Source organism: Molossus molossus, unplaced genomic scaffold, assembly GCF_014108415.1.
Source record: "Molossus molossus isolate mMolMol1 unplaced genomic scaffold, mMolMol1.p scaffold_m16_p_8, whole genome shotgun sequence".
NCBI classification, from domain to species: Eukaryota; Metazoa; Chordata; class Mammalia; order Chiroptera; family Molossidae; genus Molossus; species Molossus molossus.
Window position 1 is genome coordinate 17,919,762 of NW_023425402.1, and position 15,719 is coordinate 17,935,480.

Sequence of the window (15,719 nt, forward strand, 5' to 3'; positions counted from 1 at the left end):
GCTTCTCCACAGAGTCGCGTCTTTATGCACAATGACCACCTTAAACACAAGCATCAGTCAATGTGCCTGGGCCTATTGTGTGTCAGCAACCCTTTCATCATATCTCCTTCTCATCGCCCAAGAAGTTGCCCAAAGCCGGAAGTCACACCCCACCGATTAAGTAACCTGACCTTAAACGGCCCATGTGCTGCGGCAACACGACAGAGGGCAGGGGCCAGCGACATGCACCTTCAGTCCACACCGTAAGGCCTTAGGACAATAATCCCTACTTTCCAAGACATGGCCTACTAAAAAAGTGAAGACAAAGATACACTGGAATCACCAAAAAGCCCGCTTCAATGTACAGCTGCTTTCTGCATCGACTCGTCCTCACTCCATTACATTTCCGAAAATAGCTGGTCTCGGGCCGACCTTAGATAAGGACAGCTGCTTCCTGCAGCTGGTGGGCAACCCAGCAACTGCAGTTCCCTCTGCAGCAGAGGCAGTGGTCTGTCCTCGCCAAGACAGTGCCCAGTGCTCGGCTCTCTGCTGAGAACCTCCCAGTGGGTTTTACAGAGCGAAGGCACCCAGTCTCCAACACAGAGGCTGCTGTAGTCAAGAGAGAGAGAGAGAAACACAGAACTCTGTCTCCTGGGGCACAGTTCCATATGGTTTCTGGAAAGGATAAGATATCTAAGAAAGAATCAAATCATTCTACTACTTGCAAGTCAATAACAACAACACTGGCTTCAGTTCCATTAGTTGTCAAATCACAGCGTGGTTTTAATCTACCTAACCTTAAGGAAGGCCGGAAGGAGAGATAAGATAACCCAACTCCCTGCCTGATCAACACCAGTTCTTGACTATTGTGAATCTCTGGTCAAAGCAGACAGCTAAAGCCATACTTCATATTATTTTAAATTACTGTGGTTGTTTTTAATATCACCGTTTTTTAAATCCCTCCTTCTTCCCCTTTTCAAAATGAAATGATAAAAAGAATGCTGGAATTCGAATCCCCCTAAGCATCACTTTAATTCCTTTTTTTACATCCCATAGTTTAACAAGCTATTACCTCATTTAATTCTAATAACCACTTTAAAAAATCTGGCCCTGGCCGGTTTGGCTCAGCGGTTGGAGCGTCGGCCTGCGGTCCTGAGAGACCCGGGTTCGGTTCCCGCTAAGGGCATGTACCTCGGTTGCAGTTTGTCCCCGGCCCTGGTCGGTTGTGCGGGTGGCAGCCACTCGATGTGTCCCTTTCACATCGATGTTTCTCTCTCTCTCTCTGTTCCTCTCTCACCCTCCCACTCTACCTGAACAAAAAATGGAAAAATGTCCTTGGGTGAGGATAAAAAATAAAAATAAATAAAAAATAAAAAAAATAAAACAGAAAAATCTGAACCAATCAAAATGCCAAAAAGCCCACCCCCTTCAAAGTGGCGGGAGACAAAAAGATTATACAAATGCAGCCTACCTAAATGTCCACAGTTGTAAAGAGAAAAGGAAAAACGCATGAAAGGATATGTAGAAATTCTGTTGCTCGGTTTTATTTCCCCTTTTCTGGTGGCCATGGAAAGCACAGGCTGTTATCTTCACACATACCATCACCTTTGTTTCTGCACTAGAGAAAACACCCCTGCCAGCCGAGGAACATTCGCTCGAGCAGAAAGAAAAAGATTTACCAGTAGCTGGACTTTCCAGTTCCTGGGCACTAACTCCAGACAGCAGCCCTTGGGCTCAGCCATCACTGTAAGCAGTCTTGGAATTGGGAGTACTTCCCCACCCAACACTCAGTAAGCCTCAGGGTCCGGATTTCAAAGATCTACTGTGTGTATGAGTTGGAGCTGTTAGAAACATCCTTCCATCTTTCTTACCTCTGGAGCCGGGAAATAACGGCAGCTATTAATAGTATGGTCACTAACTGCTGACTGTGGGTCATACCTAATTCTCATAACAACTCACAGGACGCACTAATGGCCTTCCCATTTTCTCAGGAGAAAATTGAGGCATAGAGGCCAAGTAATTTACCATAAGGCCCCCCGAGATGATGCCAGGACAGGAAATTAACCAGGAACACACCTTCGCACTGATGTTGGGACTGGGAGCCCTAATGGCTGGTTATTAGTTGTACAACCCGTACTCCCTCCTCCCACTCCTATGGACTTACTCCCTTAAATTATAAGCATGTTCTCCCATCAGCTGCCAGCTACCTTGATGGCAATGACTTTGTCTTACTTATTTGTCTTTGCATTGCCTAAAGTGCCTGGTATAATGTTTGTTATGTAATACAGACTTTAAAATAAAATTACATCATCCCCTTTGCTGTTCAGAGGGAGAAATGTAAACCCACATGCATGTACTGAAGGAAAATAACTGTCAGGCTTGCATTCCATTTTGCAGCCATCTTTCAAAAACAAAGGGCAAAAAGTGGAATATATTGCTGCAAACCTATAGGAAGTGTCCTTTAGGCCGAAGAAGAATGATCTCAGGTAGAAGTTGAAGCTGCAGGAAGAGACAAGGAACAGCAGAAGATATTTATCTGCAGGTAAATCAACATGAATCCTGACTGTGTGGAACCATCATTATGCCTTTCGGTGGGTTAGGAAATGTATAGTGTTTAAAATTCACGACGACAAAAAACAATGCAAGAGAAGACTAAACAGGACTAAAGTCTTCTGAGGTTGCTGTACAGTTTAGAAACATCAAAAAGTGCACATTTTATAAATGTCTTTCATAATTGAAGTGTCCATGTTATAATCTCCATGGTATCTGCTAAGGGTAAAGTAAAAAAATGTGTAACTGACAAGCTAACAGAAGAAAAAAGTGCAAAAAAAAAAAAAAAAAATACATGAGCCTCACTGGTGTGGCACAGTGGATTGGGGGTCTTCCCATGGACTGAGGAGTCCTGGGCTTAATTCCCAGTCGGAGCACATGCCCGGGTTGTGGGCTCAATCCTCAGTAGGGGGCGTGCAGGAGGCAGCCCATCAGATGTATCTTTCTCACATCCATGTTTCTCTCTCTCTCTCTCTCTCTCTAAAATATCAGTAAAAATATAGTTTTTCTTTTAAATACTTGACTAAGCCAAAAGAATAAAAGAGAAGGTAAAAAAGAGGGCACACAAAACAAATAATAAGAGAGTAGATTTAAACCCAAATATATAATTAACTACTTAAAAAATGTAACCACAGCCTGGCTGGTGTGGCTCAGTGGCTGAGCATTGACCCATGCACCAACAGGTCACAGGGTTCGATTCCCGGCCAGGGCACATGCTCAGGTGGTGGGCCCAATTCCCAGTGGGGGGCATGCAGGAGGTGGCCTCATCCATGTTTCTATCTCTCTTTCTCAAATAATGAAAAAAAACTCAATAAAGAAAAAAGAATTTTTTTAAAGTAACCACACTGAGGTTCCCTAATTAAATGACAATAACTGTCAGACTAATTTTTTTAAAACCTTAAATATATGCTACTTACAAAAGACTTTCTTTAAATAAAACGGGGGGAATCGAAGTAAAAGAATAGGAAAAAAAATTAGTGTATTATTTGAAATGCTGTATTAAGTTTTTGCTTCATTTTGTTTTTTAAATGGCTTTGGCCAAGTCCCAGTAACTTCAAACTATTGTCCCACCCTTTTGCTGCTGCTTCTAAATGCTCGTGCCCTGGAAAGGAAAGAGTAGATATAATTCTGGAAGGCCGAGTTCAGTTTAGATGTTGAAAGAAGGGACCGAAAAATACAGCGCCAACCTAAGACAGGGAGTCAAGTGTGTGAATACATACATGTGGTACGCCCAGACAATGAAATATTATTCAGTGCCAAAAACAAATGGGCTATCAAGCCATGAAAAAACAGGGAGCGCCCTGGCCGGTTTGGCTCAGCGGTTAGAGCGTCGGCCTGCGGTACTGAGAGACCCGGGTTCGGTCCCCGCTAAGGGCATGTACCTCGGTTGCAGTTTGTCCCCGGCCCTGGTGGGTCGTGCGGGTGGCAGCCACTCGATGTGTTCCTTTCACATCGATGTTTCTCTCTCTCTCTCTCTCTCTCTCTGTTCCTCTCTCTCCCTCCCACTCTATCTGAACAAAAAATGGAAAAATGTCCTCGGGTGAGGATTAAAAAAAAAAAAGAAAAAACAGGGAGCAAGCTCAGATGCCTATTACCAAGTGAAAGAAACTGATCTGAAAAGGCAGTATGATTCCTCTGCCTTTTCAGATCAGACTGTATGATCTACGTATAGGACATTCTGAAAAAGGCAAAACTATGGAGACAATAAAAAGATTAGTGGTTGGTGGAGGTAGGGTATGGAAAAGACATGAGTAGGCAGAGTATAGAGGATTTTTAGGGCAGTAGAAATTTTCTGTGTGATATTATAATAATGACTATGTGTCATTATACATTTGCTCAAACCCACAGAATGTACAACACCGAGATGAGCCCTAAGGTAAACTATGGGCTTTGGGTGATTACGATGTGTTCAATGTAGATTCATCCTTGGTGAAAAATATGCCATTCTGGTGAGTCATATTGATAAATGGAGGCGTCTATGCACATGTGGGAGCTGGGGTGATGTGGGAAATCTCTGCACCCCTTCTCAATTTTAAACCCTAAAACCGCACCCCCCAAAAAATAATACACAAAAAAAGGGGGAATTTTACTATATAATGTTTGAGTATAAAAAATTATTTTAATGAAAAGGTCAGACTGAATGTGTTTAATTTTGAAATGGCTAATAGGCTACCATGGTTAATAATGGACCTGCTGTTCTGGACAGAGGTCACTGAAAAGCACACTGGGGCTAATCCTGTGAGTGGAACACATACATAGGTGCTCTCAGGCTCATGAATAGAAACAAACATTAACCATTTTTAAACACACACACGGAGTCATTTTTACACATTAAGAGTCCATTAGCTCCTGGGGCAAAGTCTCAAATCCCCACCTGTATCACAATACACAAAGAATACAAATCCATCTTAAGATGGGAAGAATCAGTCTCAATTATGCCCCCTGTGTTCTGATTCTCTTGTTTGACTCAAATCTCAGAGCTAAACTACGAACATACATTTACATACTATGCGGTCAGTAAGATCTGGCAGCCAAAACTCCAGGCTTGCTGGCTACTAAAGGCCAGAATGTTGCAGGACAATGATGGACATGACATTATTAAAACATGGAACAAGAAGCTTAATATTGGCTTCTCGGCCTCCTTGATAACCCATAGGCTACACTGGCACCAAAGAGAAAGCTGAAAGATGCTTTGATGCTACTGTGTCGTAGAAAATAAATAACAAAAATAGATATTAGATGATTTTTTTTGTACTACAGAGGAGATAGAGCAAGAAAATAACTAAAAAGTATTAAGAGTTTGGTGCTTGGGACTGTTTTTCTTACTCCCTGACCCAGTGGTTTTTGTTATGAATCACTCCTCGATATGTGGTCTCCTCCATGGAGACCTTGGGACTACTGTTCCCAGCACCTCTGACAGTGCCTGGAATGAAGTAGGAGCTCAATAAACTTTTATGGAACTCAATGGAACCATCAGAAACCTATAAAAAAGTCATTTGTTATGGGCAATACCTTATCATCATCACTACCACCCTGCCCCCCAAAAGTACCCCAAAGACCAGGTCCAAAGTCTAAGGGACTGCTGAGTGTACACAGAGAAATGAAACGAACTTACAAAAACCAAAAATGAAGCAAGTTTTCACAAGATTTTGGGAACTCTGACCCTACATAACAAACCTCACGCAGTCCTAATAAAGAAGGACTGAGCGTCACATAAATCAATGCTCTTCCCACAATTAAAACGAGGGTGGTCCCTCTCTCAACTTAGCACAATAAACCAAGCCCTTACCTACACTTTTTCTTCTGCCCTTTCAGCTTTGCCATTTTGAAAAATATTTAAAATCACAATTGTAACGTTTGCATTAAAATGAATGATTGGAAAAGAAGACAATCATTTCTAAGTCTACCACCTACATTTAACAACATTAACATGTATGCAACTTCATTTTCCTGTGTTTACATTTTCCCATGCTTACATTTGCTTTTTCTAATGAGAAATACAAAATGCAGTGCAGTGACCTTCTTTCCCCTTAGCAATACATCATGGTCCTCTTTCCACCTTATTAAATACTGCTCTTAACCAATCCTAACATGACATCCATTTCATTTTATCTTTCTTGTAGACATCATGTATCTAAATCCTTCCTCATGCCTGGCTGGTGTGGCTCAGTGAACTGAGCATCATTCATGGACTGAGAGTTCCCAGTTCAATTCCTGATCAGGGCGCGTGCCCAGGCTGCAGGTTCGATCCCCAGTAGGGGGGCAGCCAATTGACGTTTCTAGCTCTCTCCCTTCCTCTCTCTCTAAAAAAAAAATTTTTTTAAATCAATAAAAACATATTTAAAAATAAATAAATAAAGCAAGTCTTCAGCTTGCCCTGCCAGTCCTTTCATTAAGGCCAATGCTCCATGGAAGCCCAGTAATATCAGCCTCTGGACTCCCTCCATTCAAGCGCAGCCATTCTGTTTAATTGGATGTTCAACATCTCCCTTTCCTTTCCAAAATCCAGCTACTTAAAGCCCAGTTTCAGTTGTGAGCTAAACATATATGCATAACCCATGGACACAGACAACAGAGCAGTGAAGGCCTGGGGGCGGGGGGGTAGTGGGGTGGAGGGGCTCAACGGAGGTGGGGGAGGTCATGTGTAATACTGTCAACAATAAAGATAAATTTAAAAAAACAAAAGGACTAAGAAAAAGCCAGTAAAAAGTAAGAGACAAAGAGACAGAAGAACAAGCCTCAACACAATGAGAGATGTATAAATAGAAATACATTAGATATGCCAAAAGACTGAGATTGTTCCTCAGGAAGTCACAAGACACTGGTGTGTGTCTTTGAACATTTAATACATCTATTAGGAAATATTTTTTTTCTTAAATCCTTCATTTTAAATAAGTTACAAATATGTCAAGAACTTTAAAGATCACCTTCAGAGTCAATTAGCGCCTCTACATTTCTATCTAGTCACTTAGATAAAAGACCCACCGATGACTATGTACTTTAATAGAGAAGAAACACTACACTGTTGGTATGCAAAGATAAAAGCATTTGGAGTTCATTCTTAAATATATATAAAATTCAGTCCCTTGCTATACCAAATTTGGTGCAGAAAAATAATGAATTAGAGTTAATTCACTAGCTCTTTTGGATAATGTGTTTGGACCACTACAAAATAACACAGGCAAAAGAGTCTTTTACATTTTAAATGGATTTGTATCAATTCTCAGTGGCAGCATCTTTTAATTTTTTTTTTTTTTTTTTTACTTTGGGAATATGTTCCAAAACTTGAATGGAAGTCTGTGAGGAATATAAATCAACATCCACCTTTGTATTTAATTCATGGCCACTCAGGGAAGCACATTGTGAATAGGAAAGGCTAAGTGAAATGATTTACATCATGGTTATAACTACCATTTGTAGAGCACCTTCAATGTGGCAGGCGTTTCATATGCTTCATTTCTAGGCATTTCATATGCTTCATTTCTAGTCTTAATTGATCCTACGAAGTTGGCTTACAAATGAGATACCAGGCCCTGGCTGGTTTGGCTCAGCAGTTAAAGCGTCAACCTGTGGATCAATGAGTTGAGGGTTCGATTCTGATCAACAGCAGGTACCTCAGTTGCGGTTCATCCCTGGCCCTGGAGGCAACCAATCAATGTATCTCTCTCACATCCATGTTTCTCTCTCTCTCCCTCCCTCCCACTCCATCTAAAAATAAAAGGAAAAAATATTCTCAAGTGAGGATTAAAAACTGCACCTCAACAACAAATGAGACACCAGAAGCAGAGAAAGTTGAAGTCCCTTACCCTTGATCACCCAGTTAGTGAGTGTCAGAGCCAGGATTCAAATCCAGTGCTACCTGGCTCCAAAGTCAGGGCTCACTGACCAGAAACTATAAGTAAATCACACTCCTGGGTCCCCTTCATTCCCATCTGCTGTGGGGACCGAACAAGCCCGAGGAGAAGGATGAGTCCTGTTAACCACTTGCCGCTGCCACCAGCATGCTCAGGGGTAGGATGGAGCTTCCTAAGCCACGTGCCAGAAAACCTCCTCTGCAGGGGAGAAGGTCTAGGAAAAAGTCTTCCTCCTTGTCTAGGAGCAATCAGGCTGCAGAGATGCTACAACCTACCCCAAGGACAATGATTCTTAACTCTGCACATTAGAATCACTCGAAGAGCTTTGAAAAATACCAATTCCTAGTTCCCTGTGCAGAGATTCTGACTTGAGTGGACTACAGTGGGACCAAAGCACCAGAATTTTTTAACAGATGTCTAGATGGTTCTCATGAACACCCACTGGGAACCAATGCCCCAGAAGTGTGCAGGTGTGTATATATGTGCGCGCGTATACCAAAACACCTAATATCAGTTATTTTTCCTTTATTACATAGACCTGGCAAATTTTGAAGCACTGGAACCAAACGCTCGGTGGGAAAGAGAGAAAGGCCAGACTGCATTACCTGGGTCGTATCTTCCATGAGCCCACGAATCTTCTCGACGACATCGTTGCGCCGGTGCTGGCGCAGGGCGCTGATGAGCTGCGCGAGGCTGGCCTCCGAGCCGCGGATGGTCCAGTGCTGCAGGGCCGCGTAGGCGCGCTCGTGGTCCGCCGTGTACCCGTTGGAGAAAGCGGCCACCTCCCTCTCGCTGGCATTGCACAGGAACTGATAGATATCCTTCCACTGGCTTCCCACCTGCGCTGCCACAAGCTTCAGGATGTCAATGCCTATTGCAGAGACAAAACAATAATAAAAATGAAACCATCTGAGGGAAGGTCTTTATATCAGGCTGCTCTGTTCCGATGAACTGAAAGAAGCATGCTTATTCCCATTCGTCAAAGGAATGCATCGCCTCCTATAAGCACTGGGCACACAGCCCCATCCCAGGGACTACTTAGGTACCCTCCTGAAATTACAATTCTTGACCCTGACCAGGTAGCTCAGTTGGATACAGCGATGTCCCCACACTCCAAGGTTCCTGGTTGGTCAGGACACACCAGAAGCAACCAAATAATGTGGAATTAAGTGGAACAACAAATCGTTGTCTCTCTCTCCTCTCTCTCCCTGTAAAATCAATTTAAGAAAACAGAAATTTTTTTTTTAATGTTTTTTTTTTACCCTGGCCGGTTTGGCTCAGCAGTTAAGAGCACTGGCCGACCCAAAGATTACTGGTTAAGGGAATATACCTGGGTTGCAGGTTCAGCCACCGACCAGGGCCTGTGGGAAGGAGCCAACTGATGGGTCTTGCTCACATCAAGTTCTCAATCTCTCTCTCTCTCTCTCTCTCTCTCTCCCTCCCTCCCTTCTACTCTCTCTAACAATCAATGGAAAAAATATCCTCAGGTGAAAATTAACAATAGCAAAAAAAAAAAAAAAAAAAGTGAATAAAATAGTTTAATAGAAGAGGCACAATGCCTATTTAAAATGCACATCCAGTTAAAAAAAATTTTTTTTTTCAATTCCCTGAATGTGGCAACAGGAGGAACGATCCTGGGGGTATAATAAACTGCCTCTTGAAGATGTTTTATAAAAGCCAAACACAAAGTAATCAGAGTGATTCCTCTGTTACTAATAAAAACAACGAGAACCAAATAGATTAGAGGCTCCCAGACTAAAACAGTGGTCGCTTCAAGAAATCTAGAAAAAGATAGGCGCCAGATTAAAACTGCGGTCGAGTTTATCCCGCACTGTCTGGGTAAAGGGTGTTCAGATTCTGACACCCTTACCCCGCTGTTCCAGCCCAACTCGAGCATTTCTTAAGAATTTCTGACTTCTTGTACTCTAATTGATGCCCAAGAAGCAATTTTCTGATCTTTTATTCAGTCTCCTAAATTAGCTTGCAGTTATAATAAAGACAACAGCCAAAATGACACTATAACAATAGCTGTTACCTTGTAGGCATCCCATTAAGACATTATTAGCTCACTGAACATCTTTATAAAGCATTAACGTTCCCAGTGCACATATAAGTGGGGGGGGGGGGTGGAAAAACAGAAAAGTTATGCGGTTTGCCCAATATGACAAAGGTAGGTAGGTTGGGTACTAACCCCAATTTACTGGATGATGTTACATATTGTCATTCGAATTTATCAGTCGCTTAGAAACTCAGTGTGGGTCTGCAGTCCCCAAATTTGAAGAAGACAGGATGAGATGCCAAAATGAGATCTCGGAATGTGCAAACTCAGACTCCTGGCACCGACTCTTTCTCCGGGCAGCATGCTTTGGTGTCTTCCTCTTGGCGGAACCTTCTCTCTGCAGTTACGTAACAGCTTTGCCCAAATTTATACCCAGGGTGTGTATGTAACCTCACAGGAAGGGCCGTGGTAGTTTACCTAACAGGTGGGCGAGTTCTCTGGGTCAATGCCATGTCTTCCAATGAGGCCGTACTCACACCCTGACCCAAGGGTTATTCTAGCTAACAAAGCCTTCGAAACCTTCACTACACACTAAACACAGGCCGCGTTCCCAAGTGAAGCCTAGTGAAGAAAGGGAAAGAGAACACGGAGGAGCTTCCTGTTATGGTTAATTGACTTTCAATTAATTAGAGTTTAACCAAGGGGGAGGGGTCCTTTTTTGCTCCAAGCAGTTGTTGAGGGGAAATATGTATAAATGGGGCTATCCATTTTTGCCTAAGAAAATTGCAGTGCTAATCCAATCCCAGAAGTTTCTTTGAAAATGGAGGACTTCGCGGTCCCTCAGTATCACCCTCTGCCACGCAATCCTCCTGAGACAGATGACTTAGAAGCTGCATACACACCCAGCACCAACCTGGAAATGGTTTAAAAAAAAAAAAAACAAGTTCTTGGTAGAGGCCGCCCTCTTGTCAGCTGTAGAAGCAGAATGCCGCAAACTAAGACATTACTGTACTTCTCACGCTGTTTTCTTTGGCAGCAGAAAATATGCTTGAACCGGTTGCTCTGCAGTGCTCAGGGTGATGTTCAGCCAGACACAGAGCTTTCGATTTCAAGCGAGCAGACTCCTCCGAACGCCCCACAGGTAGCTGGGAGGCAGCTCTTTGTGGCCGATGGGGCAAATCTTGCCAAACACCAAAAGGCTTATTAGTCCCTGCATCTTAATTTAGGTCAGTTTGACTAATGTCCACATTATCTGACATGAAAACATGACTGTGTTTTCCGTGGGTGCATTGCTTCCATCTTCATAATGCCAATGACAGTGTGGCTTTGGGCAAACCACTAACTGTCATGTCCATTTCCTCATCTGTACAATGGAGATAGTCACTATGGTCCCTGGGGAGGAGCTGATTAACATTTTCTATAGAGTTGCTTTATTTTTGGAAGTACCCCATCATTATAAATGCTCCATATACTAGGCACTACAACAAGACTAAATGCATTTCTGATGCAAATACACAGCCTTTATAGAGTAATTACAGAGTTGAAAAGGCTTAAGTTTAATAACAGCTCCTTCTTCCCAAACCCAGTATTTAGACTTTTTTTTTTCCAGCCACAAAATCAAGGAAAAAAGAAAAACACAAAGGATAGATACGAGATGTTCCTTCAACGAAAACTGAAGCTAAATCGAAGGCCTATACATCAGGTTTTGTCTGATTCTTTCACTACGAAAACATGGAATCAACTCGTGTTAACCAGTCTGGGTCAGCGACATTCTACCCCGCTGCCCCTCCAACTGTGGGAGTTGATCAGTGGAAAGGGGGCGGAGACAAAGGCTCCCTCTGGAGATACCAGCCTTTTATCGGAGCACACAACCACAAAACCTCAGCAGGGGAAGGGAAACCAGTCAGTCTGCAGAGCCCTTGAGTTCCATGCACCTTGTATCCACCTTACCACCAAGGAGACAAAAAAACCTGCAGAATTTTTCAGGGGTGTTTATTGAGCAGCCACTGTGTGTGTTTGCTGGACAGACAGCCCTTAGGAACTTCCAAGACAGAAAGAGTTGGTCCCCAAGAAAATGTAGTGAAAATGTAATAACACCAATGAAAGACAGAATTTGAAGGGCTTTGAAAGTGTTAGGCAAAACTACATACAACTATAGAGAAAAGCAGTAGGATGATTAAACCAAATTGAGATACTTCCCTCTGGGGGAAGGGAGGAACTTCCCTTACCTGTTACTAGGTAGGAACTTCAAAGCTCTTCCCAAGGTTCTGTTTTCTAAGCTCGTGGGGTGAGAAAACGGGTTTTTTTGTCCTGTTATTTTATTTGATGTTTATTTTACTATTCTTTTAAAAACTGTGTATATAACACACATACTATTATGTGGGATATATGTAATTTTTGAAGTGTTTCGTTTTATTGATGAGGAATCTCATGTAGCGAGGTTCGGGTCCAGCCCCAGGTCACCCGGCTAGTTAGTGGTACTTCTACTGTGGTTAATGCAGTGTTGTAAAGGAGCATTATTCTTACTGGGATTATGTTCCTAGTGACTGGCATGTAATCCATGTCTGAATGCACTCAGGGTTGGCCATGTGCTTCTTCCCTACCTGTTATTACTGACCAGGCAGACGCTGGGCAAGTTTTCTCTGGGGCTAGCAACTGTATCTCTTTTCTTTAATACTATGGTACCCTAAAAACAAGAAGTCAGTAAAACTTTTTCTGGAAAGGGCAACAGTAAATATTTTAGGCTTTGAGAATCCTATGATCTCTGTCACAACTCAACTCAGTTGTGAATGAGAAAGCAGCCCTAGACAAGACAAATGAGGATAGCTGTGTTCTAATAAAATTTTATTTACAAAAAACTAGTAGGGGGCTGGAAATGGTGGGTGCTGTAGTTCACCAACCTCTGAAGCTATAGCAATTTAAAGAGACTTAGACTATCAAATGCTATAAAACATTCTGTTAGAAGAAAACATGCATGTGCGAGCCCACACATACATAAACACTCACACCAATGAAAGTTCCACCTAATTGTTAATCTCAATGTGAAATGATAGTAAATAAAATGGAGACCAACTCTCTGCTTGGTCAACTGCCCCATCAGAGTTCTAAAAGTTTTCATCTAGATGGGAGACAGTCCCTACGTATTGAATTGACCTGAACTGTTTAGCTGAATGTGATGCCTAGTCTCTCCTTTCTCTGGACCGCAGGCTGATGCTCTAACCGCTGAGCAAAACCGGACAGGGCGCCTAGTCTCTCCTTTCTTAGATTGAAAAGTAAGATGAGCCCTGGCCAGTTTTGCTCAGTGGTTAGAGCATCAGCCCGCGGCCGGAGAGTCCCGGGTTCAGTTCCCTTTAAGGGTATGTACCTCAGTTGCGGTTTGTCCCTGGCCCCAGCTGGGGTTGTGTGGGTGGCAGCCAGTCGATGTATCTCTCTCACATTGATGTTTCTCTCTCTCTCTCTCCTTCCCTCCTTTCCTCCCTCCCTCCCTCCGCTTTATCTGAAGATAAATGTAAAAATGTCCTCAAGTGAGGATAAAAAAGAAAAGCAATATGACCTCCAACCCACAGAAGTGCTGCGTGACTGAGGCATGGAGCTTAACTTTGCTTTTTCTATGATGTCAGGTCCTGGAGCGCTCGGAATGGCTGAAGTTGCCTACAAACCAGAGTCTGTACCTCGCCAGGAGTGGTGTGTGCTCAGGTGGCCCTGGCCCCAGGTAAATGGCTTGTGCATTTTAAGATGCAACCACAAACTTTGCAATCACCAAATATGGTTTCAAACTCTATGACCTCAGGCAAATGACAACCTCTAAGATGTCATGGTCTGAATCAGTAAAATGAAAATACCACCTCCTATCTCACAGGGTGGGTAAGGATATTTACAGAATCAAGCAATAAACCATTAAGCACAGCACCTCAGTGCACATTGGTTCTCCTTCCCCTGCCCCCTCCATTTCTGCATGGACAGGTATCACCGGGCAATGTACCTAAAAGTGGGAGGAGTCAAGGTTTAGCACTGGGATCATAGGTGCTGAACAATGAAGCCAGGCACCAGAATCCTGTGCTTCTCGGTACCTCAGCAGTACGTGCTAGAAGGGGCAGCACGCCCAGGAGGAGTAGCATCCACAGAAAGGCAACTGCAAAAGCAAAACCACTGCTGCTGCCCCTGCCACATGCCGGGGGCACGGCTGGCACTGCCCAGACCCCCTCGAGGGAGAGAGGCATGCAGTGATCAACAGAGTAATTACGCAAGAAATGGCATTTCCAGTGCATTGTAATACCTTGAATTAGATACTATCTGGGTGACAACCCTAATTTGAGGCTCTTTCCTTTTTAAGCTCAAAGCCACCATATGCAAAAAAGGGTTCCTCCTCTTTTTATAAAAACCTGAACTGACCTTTATAATCGGGGATGGTATTGAAGCTCTTTCCTCTTGGAGAGAAATATCTGCAATGAGCAGCATCATTAAGGGCCCATATTAAAGGCCCCCGTGGACAAGGTGCGAAGGACAGTGCTGACAGAGCCAGAGGGGACAGAGGCTGTCTGTCACGCACAGCACAGTCCTCTGCCTTTCACGCTGTGCAACCCCACTCTGCACAGAAAGGGTGCATGGGGAAAATAAATGTTTATAAGCTTTTTCATGGTACCAAATGCTCATCATTTAAAGCATTCTCACTCACTGCATCCCCCACCTTGTTAAATGTAATGCCAGTTCTCATTCTTCTCCTAGAAAGAGAGGAGGAGGGACAAATAATGAGAAATTCCCCATGGGGGTAATTAATGCACAACCTCCTCCCAGGACGGTGGACGCCACAGTTCTCCGGGTGCTGGTTTTCCCCCCACACACGTGGGAATCAGCAGACGATGAGCTTGAGGCTACTTCCCTTTTACCAGCACCCTGACCCTCGCCACCCGATTCTGCTCGCAGACATGCTGTTCCTTGGCCTGCGCTGTGACTTTAGGCTTACAAATAACAGATACAAGGGCAAAGGTGGACAGGATATACGTACAGGACAATGCAGATTGCGTGTGGAAATTTGAATAAAAGCTTGGCTTTAGCAATCTTAGAATCTACGTTCTTCTCTGTACAGCGGGCATTTTCTTATTTATTTATTATTTATTTATTTATTTTTATCCTCACCCGAGGACATTTTTCCATTTTTTGTTCAGGTAGAGTGGGAGGGAGAGAGAGGAACAGAGAGAGAGAGAAACATCGATGTGAAAGGAACACATCGAGTGGCTGCCACCCGCACAACCGACCAGGGCTGGGGACAAACCGCAACCGAGGTATGCGCCCTTAGCGGGAACCGAACCCGGGTCTCTCAGGACCGCAGGCCTACGCTCTAACCGCTGAGCCAAACCGGCCAGGGCGCAGCGGGCATTTTCTGACCACCTTCTGCCCAAGCCCTACATCTGCTTGGATTACTGTTATCCCAGGACCTCCCAGGGCCTAGCACAAGGTAGAAGTACAATGAGCGTCTTTGAATGAATGTGTGAATGAATGAATGAGAGCCCTTTTTTTTGTCACCCCTCGCCTCTTGCCTGAATGCCTCTACCATTTACCATCTGATTAGGCTCAGGAATAAGCCCGTAGGTACCTGAACTGCGTGCCATCACTCCTTTGCCGTGTGACCCGCCAGACCTCCAGTCTCTACAATAATGGCATGGAAGGCCCACTGCGTGGTCACCAATGGCCGGACCATAACCTTCCTGGCACAGGAACCCCGCTCTTGTGCAACAGCCTCTCCCTCTGCTGGCGCCCTCTTCCCGAGAGGGCGGTCCACCACATCGGGAAGAGGGGGCCAAGTTCTCCTGGGTTCTCCTGTTGCAGCACAGACGAGC

The 15,719-nt window shown here is 43.8% G+C and overlaps 1 protein-coding gene across 1 annotated transcript in view; it reads right to left on the bottom strand.

Annotated features, from left to right (window-relative positions):
• The window catches only part of TNFRSF21 (TNF receptor superfamily member 21), a 68,274-nt gene that overhangs the window by 15,030 nt on the left and 37,525 nt on the right, over positions 1–15,719 (bottom strand). Inside the window, exon 4 of the mRNA XM_036248830.1 lies at positions 8,489–8,754. Within this exon, the coding sequence (XP_036104723.1) occupies positions 8,489–8,754 (266 nt within the window). The remainder of the gene's footprint in view (positions 1–8,488; positions 8,755–15,719) is intronic.